The 17,602-nt window shown below is 41.5% G+C and overlaps 1 protein-coding gene across 4 annotated transcripts in view; it reads left to right on the top strand.

Annotated features, from left to right (window-relative positions):
- Positions 1-16,497, top strand: part of ARHGAP23 (Rho GTPase activating protein 23) — a 192,751-nt gene extending 176,254 nt beyond the window's left edge. For 2 of the 4 annotated variants that reach the window (XM_030220800.1, XM_030220799.1), the window contains 12 exons: positions 456-517; positions 942-1,054; positions 2,122-2,240; positions 2,374-2,529; positions 10,057-10,135; positions 10,278-10,351; positions 10,688-10,777; positions 10,875-11,000; positions 11,297-11,335; positions 11,422-11,515; positions 13,891-13,922; positions 14,264-16,496. In XM_030220800.1, coding sequence (XP_030076660.1) covers positions 456-517; positions 942-1,054; positions 2,122-2,240; positions 2,374-2,529; positions 10,057-10,135; positions 10,278-10,351; positions 10,688-10,777; positions 10,875-11,000; positions 11,297-11,335; positions 11,422-11,515; positions 13,891-13,922; positions 14,264-15,688 — 2,409 coding nt within the window. In that variant the 3' untranslated portion in view covers positions 15,689-16,496. Of the gene's footprint in view, positions 1-455; positions 518-941; positions 1,055-2,121; positions 2,241-2,373; positions 2,530-10,056; positions 10,136-10,277; positions 10,352-10,687; positions 10,778-10,874; positions 11,001-11,296; positions 11,336-11,421; positions 11,516-13,890; positions 13,923-14,263 lie in introns of all 4 variants that reach the window. The other 2 variants (XM_030220797.1, XM_030220798.1) reach the window with 2 other exon arrangements.
- Positions 16,498-17,602: the final 1,105 nt, after the last annotated feature.

The raw sequence follows: 17,602 nt of genomic DNA on the forward strand, positions 1-17,602 counted from the left end.
CAGAAACCTTTATTCATATAGAGAGATCACCAATATTAGGTTTTTACAAGGAAAGAGCTGCTAGGAGTTATTTGCTGGCAGTTAATCCATGTACTAAGATTAACTCTGTGTCTCCTGCCTTCCCCTTCCTCAGTAAGGAGATGAAATCCTGTACCTTTAAACCTTAGATTGTAATGTCATGCAATTAGCCAGTTGTGCTACGTGTAACTAGTTTAGAATAAGCTACTTAACTTTCTGATACTCGCACTGTGAGGAAATATCTAAGCCAGAACTAGAACTAGTAGGGACTTGGTCATAAGACTGCTAAAAAAAAAAAAAAGCAAGAGGAAGCAGTATCCTTGACCATGTAGTTGGCACTTTCCTCACCTACAAGAGGCCTTGATCACACTCAACAGGGAGAAACAGGTGAGCTTGAGAATCCCACTCACAAGATGGTTTGTTTCTCTTACCCCCAGCAGCCTGGATTTGCGAGTCAAGCACTAATCAATAAGAAATTAAATGATTATCGAAAAGTGAGGTAAGACATTGTGGTGTGTGTATGTGATTTGTCAGGTTCTGTCTGTATTTCTAGTACTTGGGTGGCGCTGTATGATTTGGAGAGGCCTTTGGGCATTGCAGTTTTTTGCCTTCCATACCTGCAAGTGATGCATGAGGTCAGCAACTGCTTTGGGATTTTGGGCCTTCAAAATTCAAGTGCATATGTTCTGGGATTAAAGAACAAAGACCTGCTTGTGTTTGATTACATTTAGTGCATTTTGAGTCCAAGACAGTGCTTTTGAATAGCTGTATTAGCCATGTAGAAATTTTACTTGTAATCAGATTTGTAAACTGTATTTGTGCTCTTAAAGCCCTCTAGTCTCTGGGGAAAGGAGATGATAGACCCTTTTCATTTGCTTGAAAGAGATGGAAATTAAGGTCTTCCTTTATGCCCTTGCATACAGCCTCTCTGGAACCAAACCTGACTCCTCTCCGAAGGGGCCTCGTGTACCTGAGTTTTTGAGGTCAACAGGAATGAATGCCCCCCAATCCCCAAAGCAAGACTCTTCCATGAAAGGTAATGGCTTTGACAGTCTGTATCTTTTATATTTCTCCATTAATTGTCATATGGATGTGTTGGATAAGAGCAGCAGCTTCCAATCTTTGAATTTCAAGAGACATAAGAATTGTGACCAAAACATTGAATCCACCACAAAATCCAAGATGCCTACTCAGATTCTTGTTTTTATAATTTTCTCCTGTCACATAAAATGTCTGAATCCATGTTATTGCGGGCGCTCCTTTATAAATTTACATTAAAGTTGCATATCTTTCCATCTTGAGCTTTCAAGGCTGCTTGAATTTGTCCTTAAAGTGCCTGTTCTGCAGCAACCTTGGGGCATATGTTCTGGCTCTGTCCCACTATAGCCCATTTTTGGGGTGGCATCCTTTCTGCCTTAGACATTTGTTGGGACTGTATGATCACCCTTATGCTATTTGGACATTTATGTGTGCACTGATCCTGTGCCATTAGGTTTCTTGCAATTTCTTCACAAGGCTATTCATTTTGGGATCAAAGACATACTGTTAACATGGTTGACATCTTCTGGTCCCACAATACTGGGCTGGCGAGCTCTCCTCGTCCAGTAATTGTGAATAGGGCGGCAAGGAATAGGCTGACTGGACAGTTGTCAAGGAAACCTTTTTCAAGAGACTTAGGCACCTTTGTGGCAGTTATTGCCTAGTAAGGCTCATAGTTACCTTTTAAATTCATGAGCCTATGGATATTTAGCTAGGAATTCTTCAAGGGGAGCCAACCATGACATGGGATGGGGGGGGGGGGTGGGGAATGGGGGAGTATATTACAAAGTTTTGAGGGTATTGTTCTTTATCAATTGCATAGTTTTGATTGCGTCTGCTATAATGCTTCTAATAAAAATGACTTAAATATATATAATTCTCTCCTTCCATGTGTGCTCAAATTTTCAGACAATGAACAAGTCCAGCGTAGCATTAAGCTTTTTGATTGGGAAACGTCCATTCAGAAAGGAAGGCTACATAGAATGGCTGCTGTTATTTTATAGTGCATGACTGTCCTTGATTTGATTAGATATTGAGGTTATAATAAATTAATCTGTTCCCTAGATGAAGGTGGTCCCACAAAAGGATCTTGGGGACGAAGTATCATGAAAAAAACCAAGAAATTTTCCCCCCGAGCCTTTGGAGTGAGGTTAGAAGATTGTCAGCCAGGTGTTGATAACAAGGTGAGAATCTAGAGCACATTTGTCTGGGAAAGCATATGTGTATTTCCAAATTCATTGCGAATGAATAGTTGTCTTTGTCTCCCCCCCCCCCCTTTACACTGTATAAATGGTAACATGTGCCCTGCATTTGCAGAAAGTTCCCCTGATTGTGGAGTCTTGCTGTAAACTAGTGGAGGAGAAGGGTCTGCACTACATGGGCATTTACCGAGTGCCAGGTAATAATGCCGTGGTGTCCAGCCTCCAGGAGCAGCTCAACAAAGGGGTGACGGAAATTAACCTGCAGGATGAGGTAAGGAAGCATAACCCTGGGGCTCTGCACTCTGTCTCTTCTCACCCTTATTTATATTTACTTCAAATCTTTACATTAATATATTGCAATAAAAATGAACATACTAAATCAGAGAACAAAATGAAAACAACCAAGGACAAAACAAAAAGCTGACCCACGGTTGCTCCCCTGCCGATAATTAAGAATGATTTTCAGTCAACAAAATGATTCTCAACATTAAATGGTAAAACAGCGTTCAGAAGGTAACCAAAAGTCTTAAACAGTAAAACAATAAAGGGACTTTCAACCCCTTCTTAAAGAATAATCAGCCTAATATGCAAAGTTTCAAGGGAAGCTTAGTCCATAACATTAGCATTAGACACCTAAAAGCTTTTTCCTTAATGTATAGGAGTATGGTAGCCGTGTTAGTCCATTCTTAAGGTTATCAATAGAAATCAAACAAAATAAAACATGGAAAAGAAAATAAGATGATACCTTTTTTATTGGACATAACTTAATACATTTCTTGATTAGCTTTCGAAGGTCGCCCTTCTTCCTCAGATCGGAAATAAGCAAATGTGCTAGCTGACAGTGTATATAAGTGAAAACATTCAAGCATTACTATGACAGTCTGACAGGGTGGGAGGATGGGGGTGGGTAGGAGGTATGCATGGGGACATCAAAGCATATCATTGATATTCTAACAGGATGGGTGCGGATAGGTGAGGGGAGGGTGATCAACAGAGACATACAGCTTTATGGTTTATAATGGGCTAGCCGAACAATACTAGTGCCAGTAGGGTTCCCACGCCTGTTGGTCAACATTTTACAGGACCAGGACACTGTACCAGTGACTTCACAGTGAGAATCCTGCAAGGTAACTTTAAAACCATACACGAACGTAAGACCTTTGAAGTCAGAATGATTGAATATTTTAACACCCAACAGAAAGGACTTAACAAGGACCTGGGGTTCCTAGCCCATTATAAACCATAAAGCTGTATGTCTCTGTTGATCACCCTCCCCTCACCTATCCACACCCATCCTGTTAGAATATCATTGATATGCTTTGATGTCCCCATGCATACCTCCTACCCACCCCCATCCTCCCACCCTGTCAGACTGTCATAGTAATGCTTGAATGTTTTCACTTATATACACTGTCAGCTAGCACATTTGCTTATTTCCGATCTGAGGAAGAAGGGCGACCTTCGAAAGCTAATCAAGAAATGTATTAAGTTATGTCCAATAAAAAAGGTATCATCTTATTTTCTTTTCCACGTTTTATTGTGTTTGATTCCTTAATGTATGTAAGTGAATTATCTTTAAAAGGTAGTTTGGTCAGTAGTGCACCTACAGCTAGGACTGTTTTATGATAACCTGTCTTTCTGAGCCTCTCAAGATGTTCAGTGGTAAACACAAATCTTTAAAGCAGATCATGTATTTGACTGGTACCAATGTAGTCCCACTAGGAGTCATTTTTTTCATGGATACTGCAGCCTACCACAATCCAAGCTGTATTTTTCAGAAGGCTGACCAGCCTACTAGATCTCAATACATGAACTATATTAGTGTAGTCAACCTTATATGTAAGATGGTTTCTGTCTAAAACAAATGTTCCATTTACACCAACAATCACAAACCACACACCGAATCTTTAGGACCATGGTCTAGTAATCCTCATTCATCCAAACTTCTTGGTTACAAATATGGGTTTTCAACTAAATAGTCACCTTATCAGATAAGATCTTTACAGTTGGATAATGTTGTATTGATCTCCTGGCCTTAAGCATTTCTGGCCCTGCTCTGTCTGTGCTTAACTTACAACCCCTGCCCTGTCCCCGCTTTCAGTCTTGTTCGTCTTATTCACAACACAATGGAGTTGCCTCTTCTATTGTACTGTTTGAATACACTTTACCTTCTTTCAGTGATTTTTTTTTGTTATAGAACTGGAATGATGAAAATGTATTTCATTTTAAATACTGTATGTGGAAGCAGTGACTGCAAGTGATGTGAATTCCAGCAGTGGATGTCAGGTTTATGGTTTATTTACATTTAATATATTGCCTTTGCTAACGCATTTCAAAGCGGTTTACATTAAAAAAATATAAAAATCAACATATATCAAGAAAGGAACTAGAATTTGGTTGTGCTTTTGCTTCTTCAGAGACAGACAGGGGAGATGCAGGCACACTGGTGATATCTCCTTGAGGAACCTGTGTGTGCAGCTCTCTCCTCTAGCTCAGGAAAGCCTTTAGTCTTTCCTATGTATGTTCAGGCTATACTGCACTAGTACAGTTTCCTCTCTCTTCTAAACAGTCTAAAAGTCTCTGTGACCTATTCAGATGCATATCTCCTCACTGAAACAAAAACTATTATCACATGAACCCACAGTAGTGAAGCTTTACATGGTGGGTTGCTCTTTTTGCTTCAAAAGTTTATTCAACAGCTCAGCCCTTCTAAATGCTTGTGTGGCTCAGGAATGTCACCCCATGTCAAGAGCCCCTTCAGGGTCCACTATAATCACCTTTGCTGCCTTTGCTTAATTTATGGGAATTTTATGCTAGCATAGGAATGAACTACCTAACAATTATGTAGATCTTGGTGTCTAGGGGAATATCATATTCTGGTGAATCAGTAGAGGTGAATGAACAAGTCTAGACTGTTGAAAAGCATTTCAGATCACTTTTCACAAATCCTTGAGGAACATGCAGAAGGATCACTCATCCAAAATTCTTATTAAAATTATCAGGGGTCTTAGGTTTGTCTTCCACACTACCAACCAGTGATAAGACCAACCTCCAAGCCATATTGTTATCTCTCGGTGCTCCAAAAGAAGTAATTGCTTGTCCAGTGCATCACCTTTATCAGGATCTTCAATTAATATAATTGGAAGGCACCCTTTTTGGCCCAGACAATGTCAAGATGTCTGGACCTAAAATATAAGGTCCTTCTGACACCAGGTTGTGACTACCCTTAGAAGTGTGAACTGCTCAAGACTTCTGCACAGACATCAGCTGGCAAAGCAGAAGTTACTTGATATGATAGGAAAAAAGTTTTACCAAGGAACCATGCTCACCATGAAAATTCTGGCATATCAACTACAAATCCTCCACCATCACCGCTCCCTTCTTCAACAAATGGTGGAAAGCTTGGCTGAATCCTTTTCAGATCACTGTCTTTAGAACACAATTTTCAGGAATGGGTATACCATCTCATATGTACAAGTTATGATGCATATGGTGTGGCCTTCCAGACTGCAGCTGTAGCCATAGGTGCAAGACAGACAACTTGGTTCAGATCGTCTAGACTGCCTTGCAGATGCTACCCGAATAGAAGATAATCTGTTTGACAAGGTGAAGGTCACTGTGTCTCAGTTAAAGACAGTGTCTCTTCAATCCATGAACTCGTCTCAGCTTTCTGCACAATCATTGCAGTAATCAAGTTCATCAGGGCAATTTTTTACACCATAGATACCAAAGCATACCTCCCAGAAGACAGTCGTGCGTCATCAACTGTAGCTGTGACTTCACCAGGCTTGGTCAGTAACGTCTCAAGACACTCTGCGCCTCCTAGATCATATGGGCACATCAGTTGACATAGTGCCACTTGCAGGGTCACACATGAGAGCACTGGCATTTTCAAGAGGATTTGGGTCACTTCCACCAATCAAAGAATACTTACAGTGGTGGCTAACAGGAGTCAGTCTATCCAGAGGACAAGTTCCCCCCCCCCCCCCCAAATAGGCTGACATGTTCCTTAACAATAGATGCCTCACCTCACAGATATCTTACCTTCTACAGCTATGCACTCAGGTGTCTGGTCACTGAAAGAATGCAGGCCTAGAACTCACAACCATTGCTTCTGTACTTTGCACATTCACAAGCTGACTACAAGGCAAGAACATTTTCATCCATCCAGACAGCCAGATAGCAATGTTCTACATAAAAATACAAGGAGGATCAGCTTCCTTTAGTTTTTATTGAGGTGTCTGGATATGGCAATTTGCATGTGCCATTCAGGCTACCCTGTGAGTGACCTACTATTTACTAGGAAACCTCAGTCAGATTAAGACTACTTTAAGTCAATAGCCCAAACCTCATGTGGTTCCTGGGGTCATCCTAAGATTGATCTGTTTGTTGGGATGCAGTGAGCAGAAGTGAAGACGCTTCCTGTTCTCTGGGGAAGAAGTCAAAGAACAGCCTGCTATACTTTCTGATCACCTGGAATCACAGTTTCTGTTGTGCGTTCCCTCCCTTCCTGCTCATATCCAAAGTACTTCAGAAAATATCTTGAAGCATTTGATCAGCGCCAGGAAGAGTTTGATCTGCATTGACTGGACCTTTTCTTTTATCTTCAGTATAGGCACAGTCTGTATAGTAACCCCTACAAAGATGCAAAATCCAGGTCATTTAGCTCCCGAGAGGCACTTTGGACCCAGCATCCGGAAGCGAAAGGCCTGATCTCAGCCTTATTCAAGTGCATCCAGGGAAGCCAAGTTGGCAAACTTACTTATGTGATGCAGTGGGAGAAAGACCTCCAGCAGATGTTTGGTATCCTGCTGTGGAAAGAGGTGATCATATTGGTAAATAAGACAAGTATCTCTACCCAAATGCGGGAGACCAATGTTAAGATGTTTATCCGGTGGTATATGACCCCGGTGTGGCTGTGCACTTTTAAAGGGGGAGGTTCTAATCCTTGCTTGAGGGAATGCCAGAAGAGGGGGTCTTATTTGCATATGTGGTGAGAATGTTCTTACATGAAGCCCTTCTGGGCCCGCATTATAGAGGCCATCAATCTGGCTTTAGATGCTCATTTAATTGTTATGAAGGAATAGAGGTTGACACGATGACATCCACACTATGGTGTAGCTTTGATAGTACTTTATTCTGTTGTCCAGCTATTAGCTGGCAAGTATTTTATTACTTTTGATCGCTACAACAAGGCACCAGACTCTCTGTGTTCTACATTTGGAATGGTTTGTCAGCAACCCCTGACGCAGGCAGGTTGTCCGCCAAAACACGTCCCCGTGTCGGGTCTCATCATTGGTGCTCTAACAAAGAACTCAACTTTTCACTACTCCTCATGTATCAACCTCTACTCCTAGGTTTCTTCTTCGGGATCTTTGTAGAGAGGTCTTCCTCCTGTTTTTGTGTTTTGCACTTCATTTAATTGGTACTCCAGTTGTGCTTGCTATGTTTGGGGTTAGACGGTTACCTGTTCACTCAACAGAAAGTGATTGTCAATTGCTTGTTGGCGGCAAAATGCTCCATTGGAAACGAGTGGACTTCAGCTTCCCCACCAAAAGTGGGAGAGTGGTATAAGAGACTGAGATTTGTGGTATTGCTTACTGACAGTCAGAAACATACCACTGAAAAGTTTAATAAAAGCTGGGCTGCTTTGCTGAAACATTTGGACTCTGTGCCTTAGGAGCATTTTTTTTTTTTACTCAATTGTGTTATTCTTTCTCTTTCTTTTCTTAGCTTCAGTGGTCTTGTGTGAGTGGGTTTTTTTTTTGTGTGTCATAGTTGGCTATGGGGATGGGGCATGGAAAAAATTATTATGCTTAGTGTTTCAATATAACTTTGTATTTGTGAATGTGTTTATGTTGTTGAGACTATTATGATTTGCTTTGTTGCATTTCAATAAACATTTAAGAAAAAAATATCTCGAGGCAAAGCTCATGTAATTCTAATATAGATCCCCCATTGGCTGAAACATATTTGGTTCCCTCAACTATTATCCCTTATTCTGCACAACCCACTACCATTTGGGGACTTGCCACTGCTGACACAGCAGCCAGGAACACTGTTAACACCCAAACATCAAGTCTCTGTATCTTTTGGCCTGGATGTTGAAAGGCACATAATCCAATCCCTGTCGCTCTCCCAAGAAGTTCAAGACATATTACTTGCTGCAAGAAAACCCCTACAAAAAAGAAGTATCAACATAAATGGACAAGGTTTACACGATGGCGTTCCTCTAATCATTCTGATTTTCTTACCTGTTTTGTTATCAGTGTGGAGTTAAGACCACCTATAGCAGACTACACTTTCAGCAATTTCTGCTTATGTTTACTTTCAAAACAAGAAAAGGCGGGGAGTGGGAGCAGAGTTGAGCTATCCAAAATGGACCGGAGACGTATATGTAGATCAAAAGCTTTATTGAAAAATGACTCAACAGGGTACCATGTTTCGGCACACACGGTGCCTTCCTCAGGAGTCTTGTCTGTGTATGATAATATTGGTCCTTGGTATGTAGATTCTAGAAGAGTATGGTCTTTAAAAAAGACCTTTGTGGTGCAGAAATATTGTCACTCTTAGACGCTATTGAACTGCTTTCTAATCACCCTTTTTTTTCCTGGTTTATGAGAGGATTAATGAACACCAACCAGCAAGGTGTACCCCACTGTATCCTTGGGACCTTAATGTAATGCTTGCAGCTCTAATGGAAGCTCTGTTTGAACCTCTATATAGTGATTCACTTAAATTTCTAACATGGAAGACTATATTCGTTGTAATTATCACCTTGGCCATACAAGTCAGTGAAATTCAAGCGTTAGTTCAATACAACACCTACTTGCAATTCTTTTCCAGCAAAGTGATTCTCAGATTCCTACCAAAGGCAGTCAGAATTTCATCTAAATCAAAACATCACTTTACCTATTTTCTTTCCTGCTGACACGGTAGAAAAAAGGCTTTGCTTTGTATACTGTAGAAGTCCATTGCTGTACTACCTTCAAGCCACAAAGGAGATGCGCAAAACTTTGCAACTTTTTATTTCATACAAACGTAACAACCCAGGGTTACCAATGTCCAAGCATTCTCTTTCCAACTGGGTGTCAGATTGAATCAGTTTTTCTTACACAAAGATATCTAAAAAGCTGCCATGTAGACTTCCACATACACATTTACTAAGCATTATTGTGTTGACACTTCTTGCACAGACATGGCCTTTTGTACAGGCAGTTCTAGGTAGCCTCTGTATTTAAAAAAAAATGAGAGAAACAAAGTGAAACTGGAAATGCTAACCACCCTCACATCATTCCTAGGTTGCCTGCCTCTAGCTATCTCTATACTACAACTAACAAGTGGTTGTCAACTTCCAAATCACCAGTCAGTGCCTGTATCTCCCCTGCTTGTCTCCAGAGGAAGCAAAGTTGCTTACCTGTGATGATGATCCTGTGTAGACAGTAGGGGAATGCAGCCACATTTCCCCTCAAGATACAGATTCTTTAAATAAAGAGAAGTGACTGACAGGTTAAAATGTCTTGCTTCGCTATGGACTGAGGGGGAGGGGACCTATACTTATGGGAATGCCTACATATACTTAGACAAGCCTAAAGGTTTTACTGAGCTAAAGGAGAGTTCCACACACACACAGGTTTTTCTAAGGAGACATCACCAGTTTGTGCAGCTGTGTTCCCCTGTTGCCTTGTAACTTTGTTACAAGTAAATAACTTGCTTTCTCTTCACAAGGACACTCTGCTCTTGCTTCTTTATGTTAACTGTTTGCATGTGGTTGAATTCTCCATGTTTCTCTCCACAGAGATGGCAAGACCTCAATGTTATCAGCAGCTTATTGAAGTCATTCTTCCGAAAACTGCCAGAACCACTTTTCACGGACGGTGAGTGAATATTCCTAATGTGGTACCTCATTCTGTCTCATTTAATTTATTAGTCCTTTTAAGGTCCCTCATATATACGTGCTTAGATATGATTGTTCCTACATATCACTGACAAAGGTCTGTAACTTTGGTTTGGTTTCAGATAAATACAGTGACTTCATTGAAGCAAACCGTGTGGAAAATGCCACAGACCGCATCAAAACACTTTGGAAACTGGTAAAAGAAAATACAAAGTTTACTAATCGTATCCCATCCCAGTCCCCCTGAAGAGAGACATTGGGGAAGGGGAAGCGTGAGATTATTTTATTTAACATGGAGAGAGATCTCTGAGAAGGAGGGGCAGTGTGTTACATGTCCTAGGAGAAGAGTCTCAAGGAAAGGATAGGCAGGGCAATATGATATATCTACCAGAAGGATCTGTAGAGATGGAGGCAGTTTGATAATTCCAAATCCAGAAGTTGCTCCTCTCTTTTGACAGGCTGCGAGAAGAAAGGAATTTGAATACGTTCCATAAGTTCCTCAAACCTCCTCTCTTCTTCCCCTCGTCCTCAGATCAAAGATCTGCCGGCACACAATTACGAAACCTTGAAGTTCCTGATAAGACACCTGAAGATTATAGCGGATCACTGCGACAAGAACAAGGTATTTACTCCTGCCTCTTCCCCTCACCCCAACAACAGCACTCCCTGTTTTTCTATTGTCAAGGTTCGTCTACTTTCTAACTCCGTCTTATTTGCAGATGGAGCCCCGTAACCTCGCACTTGTTTTTGGTCCCACTCTGGTCAGAACTTCAGAGGATAATATGACAGATATGGTTACTCACATGCCAGACCGCTATAAGATCGTGGAGACCCTTATTCAACATGTAAGTAAGATAAGTAGGAACTGTGGTGCAGCTAAAAAGCTTTGTATTACCTACACAGTGATTGCATGCATATGTGCGTATGTACATATCGCAGCCACACTTGTATAACTTTTGCATCCATAATTATTGCAATAAGGATGTAACAATAAAACTACCATTTAGGAACTGAGTTCTGGCTGAGCATGGGAGGGGAATGGTTGACAGCTGTATGAAGTGTGTGAGTGCTATGGTGTATTGAGTCTGATCTGGGAGGAGGTTACTTTAATGTTCTTTTTTTTTGTTGTTGTTCTCTGCAGTCAGACTGGTTCTTTAGTGAAGAGGAGAAGGGGGAAAAAGTGAGTGACTTGAATTCCACCTTGTGTATTTTGGGTGCTGTGCAGGGATTGTGCTATTGGTTGACTGGTCTATGTTGTAATTACAGACTCCTGTGGAGGAGAGGGACACGCAGTCTGTGCCAAATATAGAGCATTTGCTTCCCAACATTGGGAGGACAGTAGCCCCTGCAGAAGCCTCAGGTAATAGCTGGGAACTTGGGACAGGAGGGGTGATGATTTTCTCTTTCTAATGTGTCAAGGCTGGGCCACCTTATTTCCTTCTAGATGGTGGGCTTTATGAGCTTTTGGTAGAGAACCTTAGGGTGGTGGATTTCTGTAAGAGGAGATAAGTAATGTGATGGAGAGGCATAAGGTGATTGCTGTAACAAATACAGTAAACTGCATAACAGAGGTAGGCAGGACTCCCAAGTCATACTGCTACTCAAAAAAGTAATTAAACCTTTTTATGATTGTGATTCTGACATTCTTTTCATAAGTTCTTGCTTTGACTCTGTTACTGTCATCCTTTTCCTCCTTCAGCAGACCCTATGGAGATGTAGAACTGGTACGGCGTGTGCTGCTTTGCGAGTGACTTACACATTAACATCCTGGGCTTTAGTAAGAAAGTTTCAGGAGCACTGGGTTCCCCCTTCTCACATCTAATGCCATCTCACATTGCTGTCTCCTTGTCTTACCTTGTTCTTTGTCTTGGTGATATTACCATTGTGATTTGTTGTGGTTGTTTCACTTCTGCATCTGCTGCCTACTCACCACAGCTTTCTGACAAGTCAGTGTAACCAGAAAGGGAGAGATATTATCAGCTGCCTGCCTGTACTGCCACTTGTGAAATTGCCCCGTCTCTAGAATTATCCCAGGATAAGCTTCTATTGGTCTTCGGTGCTGATATTTGGCCTTGCCTAATTGGACAAGTTTAGGACATTACAGGGTCACATGTTAGAATTTACAAAAGCCTGACTCCAGATTTTTAGGACAGATTAATCCAGTCCTGGTTTTACCTCACTATATACAGGGACTTGTAGTTAGTTTGTTTTAGGGTTTTTTCCATAGGGAAATTAATAGGAACACCAGAACACTATGTCTGTGCATATAATGGAGCAATATCCTGAAGAACTAGTCAGTTGGTCTACTTAATCCATTAGAGAACAATTTTTCAAATGATTTAACCTAGGTAAATCATAGACTAAAACTTGTCCTTCCCTTCAGCAGATCAGTGTCTGCGTACTTCTGAAAGCCTACAGTCCACAGGCTTTTTGTTTTAATATACAGTGACAACTTTGTATCTGTTGTAAAGCAGGTGCAAGGTGTGGAGAGATAGAAGTACCCATGGTGGCATTCGGGCCCTGAATTTTCAAAGGAAACCAGTGGGGAGTGAACATTTGCTTAAGGCACCCACAAATATTGTTAAAATTGCCTCCTTAATTTCCATAGTTTATTCAAGCTTTGCTTATTTGTAAGTGGGCATTCCTGTGTGTTTTTGTGGCTTGAGGTTAGGCCTAATTGTTTTAAGTATTTACAGGAATCTCTAGAAGCCAAGGTTAGGTCTCAGAATTTTAAGAGAGCCCAAGAAAATATAAAAGAAGAGGCTGCAGAAAATCTGTTCATAATCAAGATAGTGAGACAGTTCTGATAAGAAAACAATTATTAAAGACACAGAATCTGAGATGATCTTACTAATCTAAAACTTCTTGATTATTCTGACCTTATTACTAGCATGTGGTTAGATATATTACTTCCTGTATGTTTAGGAATTACCATTTTAATATAAGTGTAGGCAAGCATCGTTATTTATTTTTAAAAGCTTGCTAGACTTCCATTCTGATTACAAAGTCCATCGTAGTGATTTACAGTCCCACATAAGTGATGTGGTGCCATAATAAACTAGAATGATATACAAGACATTCTAGCAGAAACGCATTTGCATTGCAGGCACCAGGATGAGCTGATTTTGAGCACCTCACAAGAGTGTAAATTAAAGCTCTGGTGATCTGCTGAAGGCAGTTTGCTATTGTATCTGCTAATGCACATACAGTCACTTTGCAGCATTGTACACAGTCTCCCCACCCCCCCAATAGCAGCACATGCAGCATGTACATAAATGTCCTTATGGTGTATGTGTGCACACATTACCCTAATGGCAGTACATTCACAGTCTTACTAACAGCAGTTCTTGATGTTTTTTAGTTGGTTTGTTTATTTATTTTACAAGATTTATACCCCACATTATCTAATAGTCTATGCAAATTATAATAAAACATTCATAATCAAAAAGTATCATAAACACATTACAGTCAAAACAAAATACAATATCGCATACAGTTGACAATATTTTGTGATAATCTGTCAGCAAGGGCTGTACATACATAGGGTGTTTTTGGTTGCTTTTCAGCTTATAATCCATTTTTCATATACTTACTGCTCCTCTGGTTGGTAATTTCAGAAATAGGGCTGGACTTAAGTTTTACTAAAATCATAAACCTGCTGTTTGTTCTAACATTGTAATTACCTCAGAGTGGCTGTCACAGACTGGCTAATCGTTGCTTTTCTTATGATTACAGATTCAACCAGGAGCAACTCGGCTAAATCTAAGGTGAATGCCCACTTCACATGCCAACCTTTTATCCCAGGAACAGCACACAGAACCAAGAGAGTATTCTATAGGGCCTAGGAGAATTAGATTTCACCATATTCAGAGTGAGAGTTGAAACAGTGGAACATTTGCCAGTGCTTACTCTCCTAAATAATAAAATGATTGGCTAGTATGAGGAGGTCGGTAATATTACTTCCTGGTTCAAATATGATCTATTTAATATTTTTTTTCACTGTACTTCAAAATTGACCACAGCCATAATGAAGGTAATAAGAAATCCACTATGGATTGGTATGAGCTGTTCGGAAATCGTAATTACCTGTGTGCATCTTTTCTTTCAGACAAAGGAGATGCTGAGCATCCCCTTCATGGCGATAGTGAATCGCAAGAAAATGAAATGGCAGGAGGAAAAGTGCGTTCCAAGCAACAGAGATGACTCAGAACATGAGACTGCTAACAAACATCATGTGAGAGTGGAAGAAACCCAAGAACAACAGGGTCATGGGGCCATGGAGGAACAGTTGGACAATGTAAAATCACTGAATCACAGAAACCAAGGCATGAAGGACAAAGATAACATGAATAGGGAACCTGACATTCAAAACCAGCAACACTTTGCTGCCCTAGCAGCTGAGGTACAAACTGTGGCTCAAGTTCAAATGAACTTCAAAACAAAGAAGATGAGTTCTGTAAGACTGGGAAGATCTGTTGAAGAAATGGAGGTTACAGCTGAAACTCAAAGTACCGACTGCAGTTCACAAGAGATGCCAGGTGAAAGGCTCTGGCAGTCTTCAGACATGTCACAGGATAGAATCACTGCTGATTCGCACTCTATAGTTTCAGGATATTCTACAATGTCCACCATTGACCGCAGCATTTGCTCCGAGGTCCAGTCAGTTGCTGAAAGCCGTGGGGATGAGGCAGATGATGAGCGGAGTGAATTCAGTCACCTGGAATCAGACACTCAAAGTAGTTTTGCTTCCTGCTTCTTGCCAGAGAAGTCCGTGTTGGGAGTTCTACAGAATAAATGCAGGGAAGACAGCAGCCCTGGGTTGTATGCTGAGAGGTGTTCTGACAGCAAAGTACATGGCCAGCGGCGTTCCTTCAGCTCCCATCAGCTGATCAAATGCGACACCCTGGCTCGCCTGAAAGTATCACGGCAGAAAACAGAAAGCTGTGTGCCAACTAGTGTTGATACAGCCCCTTCTGACCACAAGCCAGATGAGCTCCAAGTCTCTGAATCCCTTAAACACCCAGTACCAATGCAGCACAAACCACACATGAAATCCTCTGCTGATGACATGTTTGGGGTTGGTTTGAGGAAACCAAACTCTCCAGAGACGAGACGGAAAAAGAAAGTGTGGAGGAGGCACACGGTAGTGGTACAAAGCAAGCTGACTGACTTTAATTTTAATGAATGGAAGGAGCACCCAGGAGGCACAGGGGAGCCAAAAGCTGTCCAATTGTCCAGTGGCCTCCTCAGCTGTAGTATTATGCATGTTGGAGATGCCTGCTCACTAGAATCATGCACTAGAACAACTGAAAGTTTAGAGGACCCAAATTCCTATAGAGACCTACACAGTGACTGTAAGGACTCTGGTCTTAGCAGTTTAGAATCCTTTAAAGCAAGACCTCTCCCTTCAACATTAAATTCCTCAGCATCGACTCCCCGCCTGGACAAAGACCAGGACAGCACGGGTAATCCTATAGTAACGAGTCAGGCACCCAAATGTGCTGCATCCTTACGATTCCACCAGTATTTGTAACTTACCTGCTTTCTCATAAACCTTAAATTCTATAGTTGTTTTGTTTACAAGTTTGATCATTTAACAGTTATCTGACTCGGAAAGGATGATGGCCATGGCACTTCATGCTATGCACTCAGAGGCACAGCCCTCTGGATGCTTGGAGAAGGATGCATCCTAGCCCAAAGCTGGGATTTATTTGGTGTGTCTAATAGTTTTGGCAAACAGTGATTGCTTTCTGGTAACTGTAGGCTTTCACTGATCCACAAGAGCCCTTCAAGAGCAGCTCTCATTTGGAATGGACACCCAGTTTTTGTATTTATCTCAGCCATCCTCATTGTGTATATTTAAGATGATGTTTTGCTATCCTCCTGAGTGGACTTCTGTAGGGCAATTTTGTCAGCTTGGCAAATTAATTTATTAATGCTGCATTTGTTTGCATTTTATGGTGCTTAATATATTACTGATTTATTTAACCTGTCTGTGAAACCATTCTTTTCTTTGAAGAGAAAGGAACCTCAGTGTTTGTAGGTGTGAGGCTGTTACTTGCCTTAACAGGGCTATCAGAATTGTTTACCAAATTATCCCAGCTGTTTAAAGCAATAACATCTCCCTTCTGGGAGAATGGTATTTGACATGGCTGCTAACCAGGAAACTCTGGGGTTGTGTCTAGGAAGGGTTTGTTTCCTGCTGTGCTTTGGCAGCACTGTGACAGTAGGGACGCTATTTGACCTGTGAAAAATCACACTTTCTAAAGATTTTAATGAACCTGGATGATCATTGTTTCACTTAAATGTCAATAAACAGTATACAAGTGTGACCTTTTTTTTATATTGGGTATCTTTCAGATTTGTGACCAGCTTTAAGCGAGATTAGAGTAAAAAAAAAAGTCACACCTGCATCCTGTTTGACCTTTATTTCTAATTTTGTTTTTCTAAGAAGTGCCAATTGGTGTCTTCTGCTTTTAAATTGATAGGAAAGCAGGTCCCTTCACTTCAGGCTGTCCTCCAGGCTTGTACCTGGACTATAGCCAGGTGTTTAGTGCTATGAACCCTTACAGGATTTTTCCTCTTACAGAGAAAGGACAAGTATAGAAGGTGTAGTCCCAGGGCAGTACATGGAGAACCCGGGGTGTTCTTTACAACAAGCATTTTCACTTTGTAGCTAGCATACTATCTGCAGGCAGGGGTTGCTAACCTGTGTGCCATAGGGGAATGTTAGATGTGCAGCTGAAATTTACCTGCCAACAGAGGGAAGACCGCAGCAGGTCATAGCTGTCTTTACCAAGGCTAGCATGTGCTCTCTTTCTCCCGTCCCCTCCCCCCCTGGCTAGGGCCTGCTGACAAAGAAAAAAGTGAATAGCACTGCTTGCCTCCTGCTGCCACTGGCACTGCCTCTCTTGTCAGCTTCCTTTTGAAGACAATCAATAGAAATAAAACAAAATAAAACATGAAAAAGAAAATAAGATGATACCTTTTTTATTGGACATAACTTAGTAACATAGTAGATGACGGCAGAAAAAGACCTGCACGGTCCATCCAGTCTGCCCAACAAGATAAACTCATATGTGTATACCTTACCTTGATTTGTACCTGTCTTTTTCAGGGCACAGACTGTATAAGTCTGCCCAGCACTATCCCCTCCTCCCAACCACCAGCCCCGCCTCCCACCACCGGCTCTGGCACAGACCGTATAAGTCTGCCCAGCACTATTCCCCGCCTCCCCACCACCAGTCCCGCCTCCCACCTCTGGCTCTGGCACAGACCGTATAAGTCTGCCCACCAGGATCCTCGCCTCCCAACCACCAACCCCTCTTCCCCCCACTGGCTCCACCACCCAATTTCGGCTAAGCTCCTGAGGATCCATTCCTTCTGCACAGGATTCCTTTATGTATATCCCATGCATGTTTGAATTCCGTTACTGTTTTCTTCTCCA

This window comes from Microcaecilia unicolor, chromosome 12 (genome assembly GCF_901765095.1).
Source record: "Microcaecilia unicolor chromosome 12, aMicUni1.1, whole genome shotgun sequence".
NCBI lineage: Eukaryota > Metazoa > Chordata > Amphibia > Gymnophiona > Siphonopidae > Microcaecilia > Microcaecilia unicolor.